The sequence below is a fragment of the Pangasianodon hypophthalmus genome, chromosome 17, assembly GCF_027358585.1.
Source record: "Pangasianodon hypophthalmus isolate fPanHyp1 chromosome 17, fPanHyp1.pri, whole genome shotgun sequence".
NCBI lineage: Eukaryota > Metazoa > Chordata > Actinopteri > Siluriformes > Pangasiidae > Pangasianodon > Pangasianodon hypophthalmus.
The window spans coordinates 11353276-11367547 of NC_069726.1; the positions used below are offsets into that span (position 1 = coordinate 11353276).

The 14272-nt window shown below is 37.3% G+C and overlaps 1 protein-coding gene across 1 annotated transcript in view; it reads left to right on the plus strand.

Annotated features, from left to right (window-relative positions):
* Positions 1–14272, plus strand: part of LOC113543473 (protocadherin Fat 3) — a 50432-nt gene that overhangs the window by 4992 nt on the left and 31168 nt on the right. The window contains 6 exon segments of the mRNA XM_034312809.2: positions 5036–5353; positions 10519–10580; positions 12396–12710; positions 12878–13088; positions 13293–13361; positions 13948–14090. Of these exon segments, the coding sequence (XP_034168700.2) occupies positions 5036–5353; positions 10519–10580; positions 12396–12710; positions 12878–13088; positions 13293–13361; positions 13948–14090 (1118 nt within the window).

Consider the following 14272-nt stretch of genomic DNA (forward strand, 5'->3'; position numbering starts at 1 on the left):
TGTTGAGCAGCAGCCTGATCATTAATTACAGCTAATTACTATTGATTAAATGGCTGGAGTGCTGTGGGGGTAACACAGCTGTGGTCCTCCATTCACATGTCAACTATTGAGGTTGAGTATGTTAATCTTGGAATGTTTAAAGCTTTAACGAGTGTGGCTAGCCATGTCATGTTGCAGATGAGGATGGATTTTTCATGTTCAAAGTCAGCACTTCCTGTGTGTCGATGAGACTGGCTTTGGCTTTGGTGTTTCTTTGCACATCCACTTATTATCATCCAATTATCTCCCATGTTAGGAGACATACTGGGATTTTTTGTCAGTCTCGCTAATTTTGGGAGCTTTTTAAAGACTGAAATCTGGATAGGCTCTGAAAATGTAGAGTCAAATATACATTAATTTTCTTTAACTCCTGCAGTGATTGATTGTAGCGCCGTATGTGTTAAAGCAAGTTAGTAAAATTAACTTCCTCTGTTTTAAATGTCACAGTGAACTAAAAAGATGGATGGGATTTATAAAAGGCTTATCCTCACTCCACTTCTCTCCCTTTAGCAGCTATTGGTATTCTCACCAGAACTTGGAGAAATAAGTCAAAGCACATTTTCATTTAGATTGCTGTCACAGAGTAGACTCAGCTCTAATTTACCTCTGATCTCTGGCCTTTTTTTTATTCCTGGATACATTCCCTATGTCAAACTTATTTATACAGGAAAGAAATATAAATACAGCATGTCTTCATGGATAGACTTCATGGATAGAATAATCTTATTACCTTATTGCTCTTTTTTGGAGGTGTTTCATGTTTCCCTAAAGCCATGGGAGCAGAGAATTGTTATTGTTGAGAAGGCTCTATCCATGAACTTAAGCCACTCAAGTTTAATTATAATTAGAGGAAGATCACATTTATATGGTGAGCAAAAAAAAAAAGGAAAAAAAGGATCAGGCTTAGAACAGAAAGGGCCTTAAAGGGATGTGTTAGAACTGAACAGGTCTTTAATATTCATAGGAAGTAGTTGTTGTGAGAAGCGTTCTTAGAAGTGAAAAGGCATGTGGGACTATTGGGTACAGTTTTGACTGTATTTGTTGCAAATTTTCAATTCAGGAAAAGGATTTTTCATGTCTTACCTCTCATTATTTAATTATCATAAATTAAACGTGATTTTGTACACACAAGCATAGCTTGTTGGTCAAGACAGGTGATTTGTCTGACTGACTTGTAACGCACATGCATTCATAGGTGGTATACAACTGCAGAGACAGGAATAGGGATAGTTGAAAGTTGTTTTTCAAATGTAAGATTATTCAAATAACCTATATGAGAATTTTTTTTAAAAATTCATATTCAATATATTGTATATCTGAATCAACCATATTCTAAGTATCCTTTTTTGGGGAATCTATGAACTTGGTCCAGCAATCCGTTAAGAAATTCTATCATGAGTAAAGGTATGGCAATTTTTCAATCTAGTTATCTAACAAGAGCCATCAAGCAGTAGATAACACTGCATCATTAATAGCCTGGTGAACAGCTCCAGGGTCCCTGGTTTGATCCCAAGCTACTGTCTGCGCAGAGATCCAGTGCATGTTCTCCCCATGTTTGTGTGAGTTTCCTTTGGGATCTCTGGTTTCCTCTCACCTCTGAAAAACACACTGGTAGGTGGACTGCCCTGTGTATGATTGAATGTGTGAATGTATGTATGCACGGCTTTCTGCGACGGACTGGTTTCCCATCCAGAGTGTATTCCTGCTTTTCACAAAGTGTTCCCAGGATAGGTTCTGGATTCACTGTGACCCTGACCAGAATAAAGTGGTTACTGAAGATGAATGAATTAATGAATGAATTAATTTTGCTAGCCCTACTTAAACGTACAATTAAACTGCTAAATATTACCTACCTCTTAAGAAGTGTCTGTCAGGGTGAGGTGAGTTCTTGGATAACAGCCATTACTTTGCAAGGACAGCCAACACTTCTTGATCAAATCTTGATTCAGCTGTAGTTTTTTTTCACTGCTTTTTGATCACCTGATCACACAACACAATTTTTTGTTGCCATTAACTGATATAAGCAGCAGTTGGTGGTTTGTTGCTTCAGGTCATCTATTTGATTGCTGGGTCAGTCCATCTCAAGTGGTCCAATAATTGTAAAGTTGGTTGCTTGACTCTCATATTTCATTTTAATTTTCATATTTAAGGTTCGTATCTGGTCCCCCACCAGAGATATTTGACCCGAAAGTGAGGGGAATTTTAAAAAATCGCACTTTTGTGCCCCTATAAAAAAATAAGAGAAGTCTCAAACCTGAAATGTTCTGCATGCATACTATGCTTAACTAGGTACCCTTAAAAAATTAAGCCTGAGTCTCGAACGCTTCCCATTATAAATTGACCCTAATTATGGAACTATGAGCAATCTTGAGCATTACATTAGGACCTAGGATTAGAAGTTCTAAGTCTAAGGAACAAGAATATGCAAACTGTTTATATCCATGACACAAAGACAGGTTATGTCTTTTTTTATTTTGCCATTTGTGTTTTGTTTCGGTTTATGTCCTGTCTCCACTTATGTCCTGTCATTGGTTGTCTACCTCATGTTAAACAAGTTTAAAGGTGAGATCATTTTTTTTTTTACACTTTGTAATTAGTACTTCATTGATGAAAAATGGTAACCCATTCTGATTGGTTGACTTGTGGCACTGTTATCGCAAATCTGATAGTGTGGGGTAAGGGTGAATGACACTACCTGTTTTTCTTAATGCATCTTACATACATATCTGTATCCATATCTGTATCTGTATTCAGATTTAAACCCTAAGTGTGTGTGGTCTAAACCAGAAGGGTTTTTGTTACTAGGGGATGGGAAATCCAGAGCTAGAAATGCTAGCACTGTCAGCATGGTCTGTGAATTCTGGCTTTGACAGTTCCTCAATCTCAGCTACATCATTCTAGTTCATAATATTTTACACCTAGAGATATGCACTTGACAGTATCTGCTCACAAACCCAGTAGCCTAATTTAAACTACTGTGCCCTAACCAGGCAGTAGCTAATAATGTTGTAAATGTATTGCACGCTGCAGCACACTCATTTTAGTGCCCTGTGAACTTTTCTGTCAAGTTTTCTATTAATGTGCCTCCTATTCATGTCCATTTAGAGCACATTATCTATTCATTCCAAGTAAATCAGAAGTAACCTGAGCTGCAATGTTCATGGAGTAAGCAGGATTTGACCACACACACTTAACGAAGGGAAAAAAAAAAAAGAGGATACCAAATTTGCACAAGAGCACATGTACTGAGCACATCTGAGTGTTTCTGTGCAGGAGCAAAGCAGTCTGTGCAAAGAAGCATGAAATTAAGTGTTTACTTTCTGACCTTTATTGTCACTGGAATGGTTGAAGAGTGAATGCATTTTTAAAGAGAATGAATACATATTTTGTGCTTAAAATGAAGGTGTTATGTGAATTGCTGCTTTATCCTGTTGTAAGCTGATTCATCATCTGTCTCTCTTTGTTACAGCCTCATGTGTAAATGTGTGCACATTTGTATGCTTGTGTGTATGTCCTATGGTGCTTAATACCTTCTGCAGAAGCCTATTCGATCCTAATTACAGTCTAGGAGCGGTGCCCTGGGTGACCTGAGTGGGCTATTTTTTCTGCTCATGGTGGATGTGCTAGTTAGAACCCCTGAGGCAGCACTTTCTGGCTGAGTGGTACTGAAGTGAGTTCCATAGTATGGACTAGTGGATAGGGACAGCTGTCTGTTCACTGCACTGCCATGTGCTGGGTGACTTTGTCGGCAGCTCAAAGCCCCAGCGGTGATCATATTTACATGTGGGAGCGTTGCAGCATTTGAGGGCCCCGATCACAGAATGGCAGAGGTAGCACTTTGGTCAGGAACGATTAGGTGTTCTGCGTTGAAGAGTTGAAGGTCGTCCAGTCCCTGAGTGTTGCCATGGCAGTTGTTCCCTACAGTAAAAGGCTTTCAAGTCCAGACAATTTCTTCAAAATTTAACGTAAAAAGCTGCACCATGTGAGTGTTGTTTTTGACCCCATCCGTTAAAAATCTGTTCATTCAGCAGTTATGTCTCTGGCACGGTATCGTGCCTTCACAGCAAAAAGAAGGCGCACATGAATAAAAATCCTTTATTTATGTACATATTTTTGCCTTTTCCTTTATCTTACTTTCAAATGGTGATTAGAATTTTTTTTCACAGTGTTTGTTTAGTAGGAAATGAATGACAAAGTAAGAGTACTGCGCTTTTAGGACCTGCAAACCAAGTGATTTTCTTTCCTTTTGCTGGAGGTTATGTTTAGTAGCCTGGGTAGGTGGGTAAATTTCCCCAGAGAAGGTTTTCTAAGAAATTAGATAGGTCAGCACAGCTCAGATGATGAAACACAAAAGGTTTAGCTGCTTGTTAGAGCAAGTGTGTTTTTAAAAAATCAATACTTTAAAAGTAATCAACATCTAAAGCATATTCAGATTAGTGTGATATAGTGTATCTTGAAATAGTAGCACATCACAAATTGATATTTTGTATTATAAAGACTTGGATATGAAGTTCTCAAACTGCAGCACTAGTCTTGTGTAGTAACTGCAAACTAAGATAACAAACCTGGCAAATATAAATCACTGTTTTTGACACCTCCAGTAAGTCATATAGAATGACTTCTGCCAGCCTGTGATGAACAGTAAATGGTCTATTCTTTAAATGTGTACAACAGATATTTAAAATTTGCAAAGCCTTGCAGATCTTAAGAAAAGTAGTATTGGTAATAGAAAGTAGTATTTTCTTTTGGTAAGGAGTGTTGGCCTTATTAGTTAAACAACAAAAGAGTAAGTTTTTTTTAAATCTTGGTTTTAGAGAGGCATTGATCAAATAAAATATATTTTAAAAAACTGCAGCTGATGTGGTATAATTTAATATATACTGATAATATCATAAATAAAAAAAGTTATATATTGCCCATGCCTTATATGGTAATTGATAGTGTTGTTGCATGTTATGTGCTCAGAGATATGATGTTGTGTGATCTTCCCTAATAGGAGTGATCTACACTTCTAGTATTCTAGACAGTGAGAGGGAGGACTCTTACTGGCTGACTGTCTACGCCACAGACCAAGGGGTTGTGCCACTCTCTACCTCCATCGAGGTGTATGTCCAGGTGGAGGATGTCAACGATAATGCCCCTTTGACCTCTGAGCCAATCTATCATCCTTATGTCTTGGAGAATTCACCCAAAGATGTTTCAGTGGTGCGTGTACAGGCCAATGACCCTGACATCAGTTCTTTTGCCAACCATCTCACGTACCGCATCACTGCTGGAAACCCACAAAACTTCTTCACCATCAATTCCAAGACAGGTGAGAAGATTCAGACTGTCTTGAATATTTTGACTATTTGCATGACTAAATTTACTTAAAGCTAATATTACAATAGTTCATTGGTCATGCAGAAAGATCAAGGTAAATTTATTTACTAAGGGTTTCAGTGTGTATTGTAGTGTGTTGTTGTTGTTGTTTCGCAGTTTGAGATCCTGTAGCACACATTTATTATACCACATATTTAATTAAAATTGTAACACCTATGCTCCTATCACACAATTCTTTGTCGTCTCTTTTAAAAACATGACACTGACTGGTTTAAAAGATTGGCCCTCTATGTAATTTGCATCATCATCACTACACCTCTCAGTCACAGGAGAGGAAGAACTCAAGCATAGCAACCACCTAGCAACCAGCTGGGATAACATAGAAACTACCTAGCAAGACCCTAGCAACCAACTGGGTTAGCATAGCAACCACCTAGCAAGACCTAACAACCACCTAGCAACACCCTAGCAACCAGCTGGAGTATCATAGCAACCACCTAGAAACACCATAGCAACCAACTGAGTTAGCATAGCAACCACTTAGCAACGAATTGCATTACCATAGCACACTACCTAGCAACACCCTAGCAATCAGCTGGAATATCATAGCAACTAGCAACACTCTAGCAATACATATTACAAACATTTAGACTTGTAACCTTTACATATTTTACTGTTAAATGTTTTAATGTTAAATCAATGACAACAAAACACTTTTGTTTAGCATATTTATCCTGTTCAGAGGGCTTTGTCAAGCCAACATCAAAGTTCATCCATGAACTTTAACCTTAATTTTCTTGATTTGCATTTTATGTGAGCTACGTAAGATTGTTAAAACACTATAAATTAGGCATGTTAGCTATCTAGCAATGTAAGCCTATTAAATTCTTAGATGGCCACCCAGATTCACTGATATGATTGTAAGCTACTTAGATGAAGTGGGCATTGCAAAGACTGGGATCCTTTTAAAAAAATAAAAATAAAATTTTATTTGACCTTCATAATAAGTGGATTGACACCATAAAGGGGGACCACTGGACTCCAACAGAGCACTCCTAACTGTGTAATGAGCACTTTTTCAGAATTTCACAATTTCAGATGCTAGCTAGCTAATGCTATGCTGTGTTAGCCATGTTAGCTTTGCCATTTGCACAAACATTAGCCATATCAGCCGTGCAGGGGGCTCCATTGCTGGAGTTGGCAGCTGCATTTGTTAACTACATCTGTAGAATCAAAATGATCTCCAAAAATATCTCTTAAATCTCCCCTAACAGATGAGTTTACCCAGTTATGTAAGCTAGCTAGCTACATTATGGGACAACTGGAAAGTTTATCTCAGCAGCAAGTATTGCTAACATTAGCAAAAGTTAGTTAGTTAGCTGCTATCGACTTACCCTCTTCTTAAAGGCAAAGTGATTTTTCTCTTCCTAATGAAACAAACTGAGATCCTTTACCCAAGTGGACGTGATGAGCCAAAATGTTTTGAGGCTCTCTTCTGAATAGGGAGAGAGATTGTGTATGAGATAAATTTATGAGTATATATCAGGAAAACACAAATTTGGTAAGTTTTCTGCCATTTTAAGTGGAATCAGCAGTTTGCAGGGAATCCTATATGGATAAAAAAATATTTTATTGAATTTATTTTATTCTCTTCCAAAGTAAGGTAATTATGGCGATTTTCTCTTCTAGTTATCATGGCCTTGTTCAGTGAAGCAAATTCCATCCCAAATATGGCACCCGCAACAGAAAACCCATGACTGAAATGTTTTATGGATAATATAGTATTGACACAATTAAGCAAACTACTTACTGTCTAATTCAGACCAGGAAATAGCCTTTGGACCAAACAAATAAAAAGTATTTTTATGTTTATTTTTATGTCTGTGTGTGTAAGTGTAAGTTTAACTGCTCTGAAGTACTTTTATATTTTAACTCATGGGTTTTACGTTGTGTAGTAGTTAAATGAGGCCAGTGGCAGCACAATCGGAGATAGGCAATAACAGGTATTGATCCCTGTGCTTGTTAGCTGACTCGTAATTACCTTCTGTGTCAGATCATCTACAAGCCTTTACCCTAACGCACACTCTTGTCCACACACATATAGGATGCAATATGTCATATGTTGTGCTCCTGCTTAAACTTATTCTGCATCTCTGATTGTGCCTACTTCTGCTTGCATATGTCTCATGAGTGATCAATGTGTGCAGCTGAACAAAATAATTAAATGGTGATTAATCCTCCGGGAAGAGCTTAACAACATAGTTCCCTTGGGCTGTATTGTCAGATGGCATACATTCACTGGCACAAAAGGATTTTTCATGTAAAATCAGTGTAACAAATGATAAGAATATAATGTGACATTCTGTATCTGTGTGTATGTGTTTGTGTGTTGATCTAGTAAATAAAGGTGATACAAGGTACCCTAGGGCTAATTGCACATTGAGTCAAACATCTTCTTTATTTAAGAAGAGGCAGACATGTGCTTAGTTTCAAGTTTTAAATTGTTTCCCTTGTGGAAATATCTGTTATGAAAGTCTAATTCAATAAACAAGGCCACTGAGGAAGAAACCATATCCTAATAAGCAAAAGAATGAAAATGAATAAATAAAAGTAAACAAATAACAAATATTGGAAAATCACAATTTTTTTTTTCCAAGATCTATTAATGGCCAGAGGTTTTAGACAAATTGTTGTGTTACTTTTTAGTTAGTGCAATAACATACAGAAACTGAAAGGGAGATGCTTTTACATTTATGCTTTTGAGTTAGTGTGGGTCAAGGATGAGTTAAGCAGTAGTTTATGGAGTCATTCCTTATTATATGTACTTGTTTCACTGGTAGCTTTTTTGCTAGTTTTTGATGTTGTTAATCACTTTTTCCTTTTAGTATCACATTCCTTATTACATCTTTGTGCTTTCCTGGCCTATGTCTTTTCTGTTGCTATAAATTTGCCTCATGGCTTTAATGCTCTCTTTGTAGTCACTCTGTGTGCATGTGTGTGCTGCCAGTTCGCAGCTGTTGTAATTTGTTAAATGGAATCTCACTGGACCAGGGTGTTACACATTTGGGAATAGATGCCATGTTCAGCTACACTGCACTGTTCCTTGTAGCCAAAGTTTCAACATTATAACATGTACGAGTTATGCTTTTTATGCTGTCTGCTTCCTTTTCAGCTCATCACTCTATCTACAATATCCACGGGAATGTGGGACAAACTTTCATGTTCATATTTATTTAGAATCTGTCTCCATTCAGATGTCCTAACTGTCAGGGCTCTGTCAAAAGCTATCAAAAGCTCTGATTTTAGTGTCTCTCTAGTCTCAACCTCTCTGGGGGTAGTTTTTAAGCTTTGCGGAGACCACAGGTGGCTCAGAAAAAAGGAAACGCCTACTTCATGCCATCTGTAATGTCTGAGCTGTGCAAGCAGCCCCCTGAGCACCAAGAGATGCTGCCCACTCCCTCCCCCTTCATACAACTTGTTTAAAATTTGTCATGTATTGTTATGTTTACAGCTGGGTCCATAAGTATTTGGATAGTGACAAAATTTTCATAATCTTGCCTCAGTACACCACCACAATGGATCTGAAATGAAGCAGTCAAGATGTGATTGACTTTCAGCTTTTATTCAAGGGGTTTAACAAAAATATTGCATTAATCATTTAGGAATTAAAGCCATATTTTTACAGAGTCCACCCATATTCACAGGCCCAAAAATAATTGGACAATTGACTGATAAGCAGTTTCATGGCCAGGGATGGCCTGTTTTCTTGTTATTTCATGACAGATTAAGGAGATAAAAGGTCTGGAGTTGATTCCAAGTATTGAATTTGCAATTGGTAGCTGTTCATGGGAACTCTCAATATGCGGTGCAGAGAGGTGTCGATGCAAGTAAAGGAGGCCATCATTAGGCTGAAAACACAAAACAGACCTATCAGAAAGACAGCAGAAACTTTAGGAGTGGCTAAATCAACAATTTGGTACATTCCTAAAAAGATGGAATGCACTGTTGAGCTCAGCAACACCAAAAGGCCTGGAAGAACATGTAAGATAACTAAAGTGGATGATCACAAAATTCTTTCCTTCATGAAAATCCTTTCACATCTAGCCAAGTCAAGAACACTCTGGAGGAGGTAGGTGTATCATTGTCAAAGTCTACAATCAAGAGACACTTTCATGAATGTAAATACAGAGGGTTTACCTCAAGATGCAAACCACTGGTAACACTCAAGAACAGAAAGGCCAGATTAGACTTTGCTAAAAAAAAAAAAAAAAAAAAAAAAAGAACTGTTTTACTAAAGCCTAAACCGGTTCTGACGCAAGATTAAATTGTAATCAAGAGAAGATTATGGAGAAGGAAAGAAAGGGCTCATGATCCAAAGCATACCACATCATCTGTCAAACATGGTGGAGGCAGTGTGAATTCTGAAGTCTCTAGAGCTATACTTTCTGCTCATATTCAGTCTAATTCTACAAAACTGATAGGACTTCGCTTCATAGCACAGATGGATAATGACCCAAAACATACCATGAAAACAGCCCAAGAGCTTCTTAAGGCAAAGAAATGGAATGTTCTTAAATGGCCGAGTCAGTCACCTGACCTCAACCCAATTGCTTTTCACTTACTGAAGACAAAACTGAAGGAAGAAAGACCCACAAACAAGCAGCAACTGAAGGCAACTGCAGAAAAGGCCTGGCAAGGCATCTCGAGGGAGGAAACATTTGGTGATGTCCATGGGTTCCAGACTTCAGGCAGTCATTGAATGCAAAGAATTTTAAAATAAATTAAAATTATCTTTATATTAATAATTATGTTAGTTTTTCCAATTACTTTTGAGCCTGTGAAAATGTAAAAAAAAAAATGGCTGTAATTCCTAAATTGTTAATGCTGTAATTTGTTAAAGCCCTTGAATAAAAGCTGTAAGTCTACACTTCAATGACATCTTGACTGCTTCAAATCCATTGTAGTGGTGTACATAGGCAAGATTATGAATTGTGTCACTCTCCAAATACGTATGGACCCAACTGTAGTTGCATATGAATAATTACTACTGATTCTGGTTTCACTGGAATTTATGACACAATATGTTTACTGTAATGGTTTGATTATTCAAAATGTTGGACTGGATAGTATTAGATGACATCATTTTGTTTCATTTAGGTCTCATCACTACAACATCAAGAAAACTGGATAGAGAGCAGCAAGCTGAGCACTTTTTGGAGGTATGTATGTGTCCTTACATAATTTCTATATACAGTATGCCACAGTAATAGAAGTAATTCATGAAATTAAGAGCTTTTCCCACATACCATGTGAGTAAATCCAAAAGACCTTTTTCATACTTCCAAGTTTTTGAATGCAGAAGCTTAAGTAGCATTTCAAAACTTCCTGTATGATAGTGGCAGCAAATATAGCTTGCAATTACTGCAGCATCCCTAAATGCGCAAATAGGTCAAGCAAACATCTGTACTTAAGCTTTCACTCATATCCTACCATGCTTGTGAGAAAGAAATGGCTTCGTGTAACCATTTTAAGAGGCAGTACGTCTGTGGCCAGCATTTCAAAGATTCTGTCTACTCGAAAACCACTGGCCCTAATCAGCTAAAACATCAGACTATAACCTCTTAATGGACTAAATATTTTTGACAAAAAGACAACAGCACATACAGTGCATTCAGAAAGTATTTAGACCCCTTCATTTTTTTTCTACATTTTGTTATGTCGCAGCCTTATGTTAAAATGCTTTAAATCATTTTTTTTCAATCTACACTCCATATCCCACAATGACAAAGCAAAAATAAGATTTGTCATAACTTTGCAAACTTATTAAAAAGAAAAATCTGAAATATGACACTGACATAAGTATTCAGACCCTTAGCTATGACCTCTGGAGCTCAACCAGAGTGACCATTGGGTTCTTGGTCACCTCTCTTACCAAGACCCTTCTCCCCTGATTGCTCATTTTGACCAGGTGGCCAGCTCCAGGAAGAGTCTTCAATTTAAACTTCTTCAATTTAAGAATTATGGAGACTACTGTGCTCTTGGGAACCTTGGGAACATTCTGAATGCACTGTACAGTATTGCAGATCTATAATGCGTATAGTGCCCTATGATTCCTGGTCTCTTTGCAAAGGTTCAATGAAAAAGAAACAATTTCTTTGCCCTGCGTTGTAGTTTTGAACCCTCCTGCTTTTGTTGTCTGCCAATTCCATTGTAAATGAGATCAAGAGATTTTGTGTGCCATTATGCTGATCATTGTGCCCCCTAGGCCTTTCACTGTCTGTTATGTGATAGAGCATATCTAATAGAAGGGCAAGAGCAGAAACTATGAGGTGCTGTTTAAGCCATTATCTAAACCTTATTTTATGTCTCATATATATTTTGTGTGTATGTGTGAGCATTTTATAGAGAACAAGTATTTATATAGAAGGGAGTGGGAAGAGGGAAAGTGGTGAATGTGAGAACATGTTGTGTATATTTAAATAAGATAAGATAAGATTTTGGCATGGAATTTATTTATTTATTTATTTATTGTTATAAAGATGGAGATTCAAGCATGGTCTTTCTCTTGAGCTTAAGTTATTTTTAACTCATCCACATTCATTAATTAATTAGATAATTTTTTCCTGTATGTTTACTTAAGATATAAATAAAAACACTAAATACAGAATTACAGTTGAACAACAATGCCTGAGGGAGACCACTGCATTTAGAAGTATTTTTGATAGTATTTTTTAAGGAGATAATGGACATTAAATTTGATTATTAGCATGGAATTTGGTTTCTAAGTGTTTTCATCAGTAGTGTAAAACTAATTGATTGTTAGTTAGTTTTTACATTTTGCACTAAATATATACACTATATACATCTAATGGTCTAATTTAAGAATTTGTAAATAGTTAGAATTATGTCAATGTAATGGACAGATATAACAAAAACTGTGAATTGTGCAATATTTTTTATATTGGAAAAAAATATTAGCTTCCTTCCATATTTTATACCAGTACAACTGTTTGAAAATTATGATCTGCATTCAGGTTACCATTACAGATGGCAGTGTTGTCTCCAGGCAGTCTACAGTGTGGGTAATAGTGCATATTCAAGATGAGAATGACAACACACCAGAGTTCCCCCAGAGAGTCTACTGTGTAAGTCTCCCAGAACGGGACCGGAGCAAACGTGGCGATCCTGTCTATAGAGTCTTTGCATACGACTTGGATGAAGGGCCTAATGCAGAACTCACATACAGCATAGTGGATGGAAATGAAGATGGGAAGTTCTTCATTGATACCAAAACTGCGATGGTGTACTCCAGAAAGATGGTAACAGCAGGGGCTTATGACCTCCTCACGGTACATGACAATTTTATCAGGCAAATAACTTACCGTGGTTTCCACAACCTAATTTAAGCCTAATATATCATCTTCTTTATTTTCTATTACCAAACTCTTGTACAGCAGTATAAGTTGCTGCCTATACTGCTGTACACCTATCATTTCACCTTCTCCATACTCTGCAGATAAAAGCCATGGACAATGGGATCCCACAGAAGTGGTCAACTGTGCAGCTACGTGTTGAGTGGATCAGAAAACTTTTGCCTTTGCCACAAGCCTTGCAGTTCATTGTGGCTAGCTACAACTTTACTATTGCAGAGAATGCTAAAGTTTTTGAAAATGTGGGCACCATCTTTGTACAGCAAACAGAAACACCCCTCTGGTTTGATATAATCGGTGAGCTATAGCATGGATGAAGCTGAATCTGATTTCATGTCAGCATGGTTTGCTGCATGGTTACATAAAATGTTTGATGTATTACTTGTATGATGTTACTTGATTCTATTTACCTTTTGCCTTGCCATGTTTTTTTATGACGTTTCACTTTTATGTACTTTCACTTTTTCTCTCTGATTACTCTTGCTTTCTCATCTTGAAAAGGTGGGACATCACAGGAGATGTTTTACATCCCCCAAATTTACCATGCTAGAAACTGCACAACCAGCACAGGTGAGAGAAAAACTGTTCTTATTTTACTTGCATTTTGAATTTCCTCATTTGGATCAGCCATACCACTTTTTGATACTTGCTTTAAGACCTCAGTTTGCTTAGGGCAAAAGCACAACCCTTGTTACAGTAAACAGTGGATACTCGACACCTGCCAGAATCCATTTCCTCTGATCTCTGTTAAGTACGATGGAAATTGAGTGAAATTGGATAAGACATATGCAATGAATACTAAAAATGCCCTCATGCTTCAGAGTGGACTGGAATTAATGATTTGAGGAACTGGGGCAAGGAAAGCCTGAACCTATTGCAGCTGTTTGTGGCAGATTGAGATATGAGACCGTAGCTGATGAGAAAGATGCGAGCATACAGTGGCTGATGCTATGAAGTCCATAGAACTTTGATGATGAGCTTTGCTGCATGGAAATTGCATTTCCCAGAGATGTGGAAAAAATACTAAATCAGTATGTTGGTAGAATAATTGTGTTGATTTTACGTTAGCTGCCGCAACTATAAATTAATATGATATCATAAATATAACATTTTGCTAAGCTTCTTTAAAGATATTTTATATTCATTTATTTATTAGTAAAAGGAAACTATGATGGAGCGTTTGACTTCCAGAGGGGAATGGGGACTATAGTTTTGGTGAAGCCGCTGGATGCAGAAAATCAGTCACTTTACAACTTGACTGTTCAGGTGACTGATGGGATAAATACAGCAACCACACAGGTTGGATATTTTCAAGAATCCTATAATTTCAAACCCTGTTTCTTTACTTATGGATAGTTCTTTTATTTGCATTAGGTATACTATATGTCAAAAAAGAATGGTGACACCTGACCATCACACTCATACGTGGGCCTTCCCACATATGGAAGCCACAAAGTTGGAAGCACAAAACTGTGTAGAAT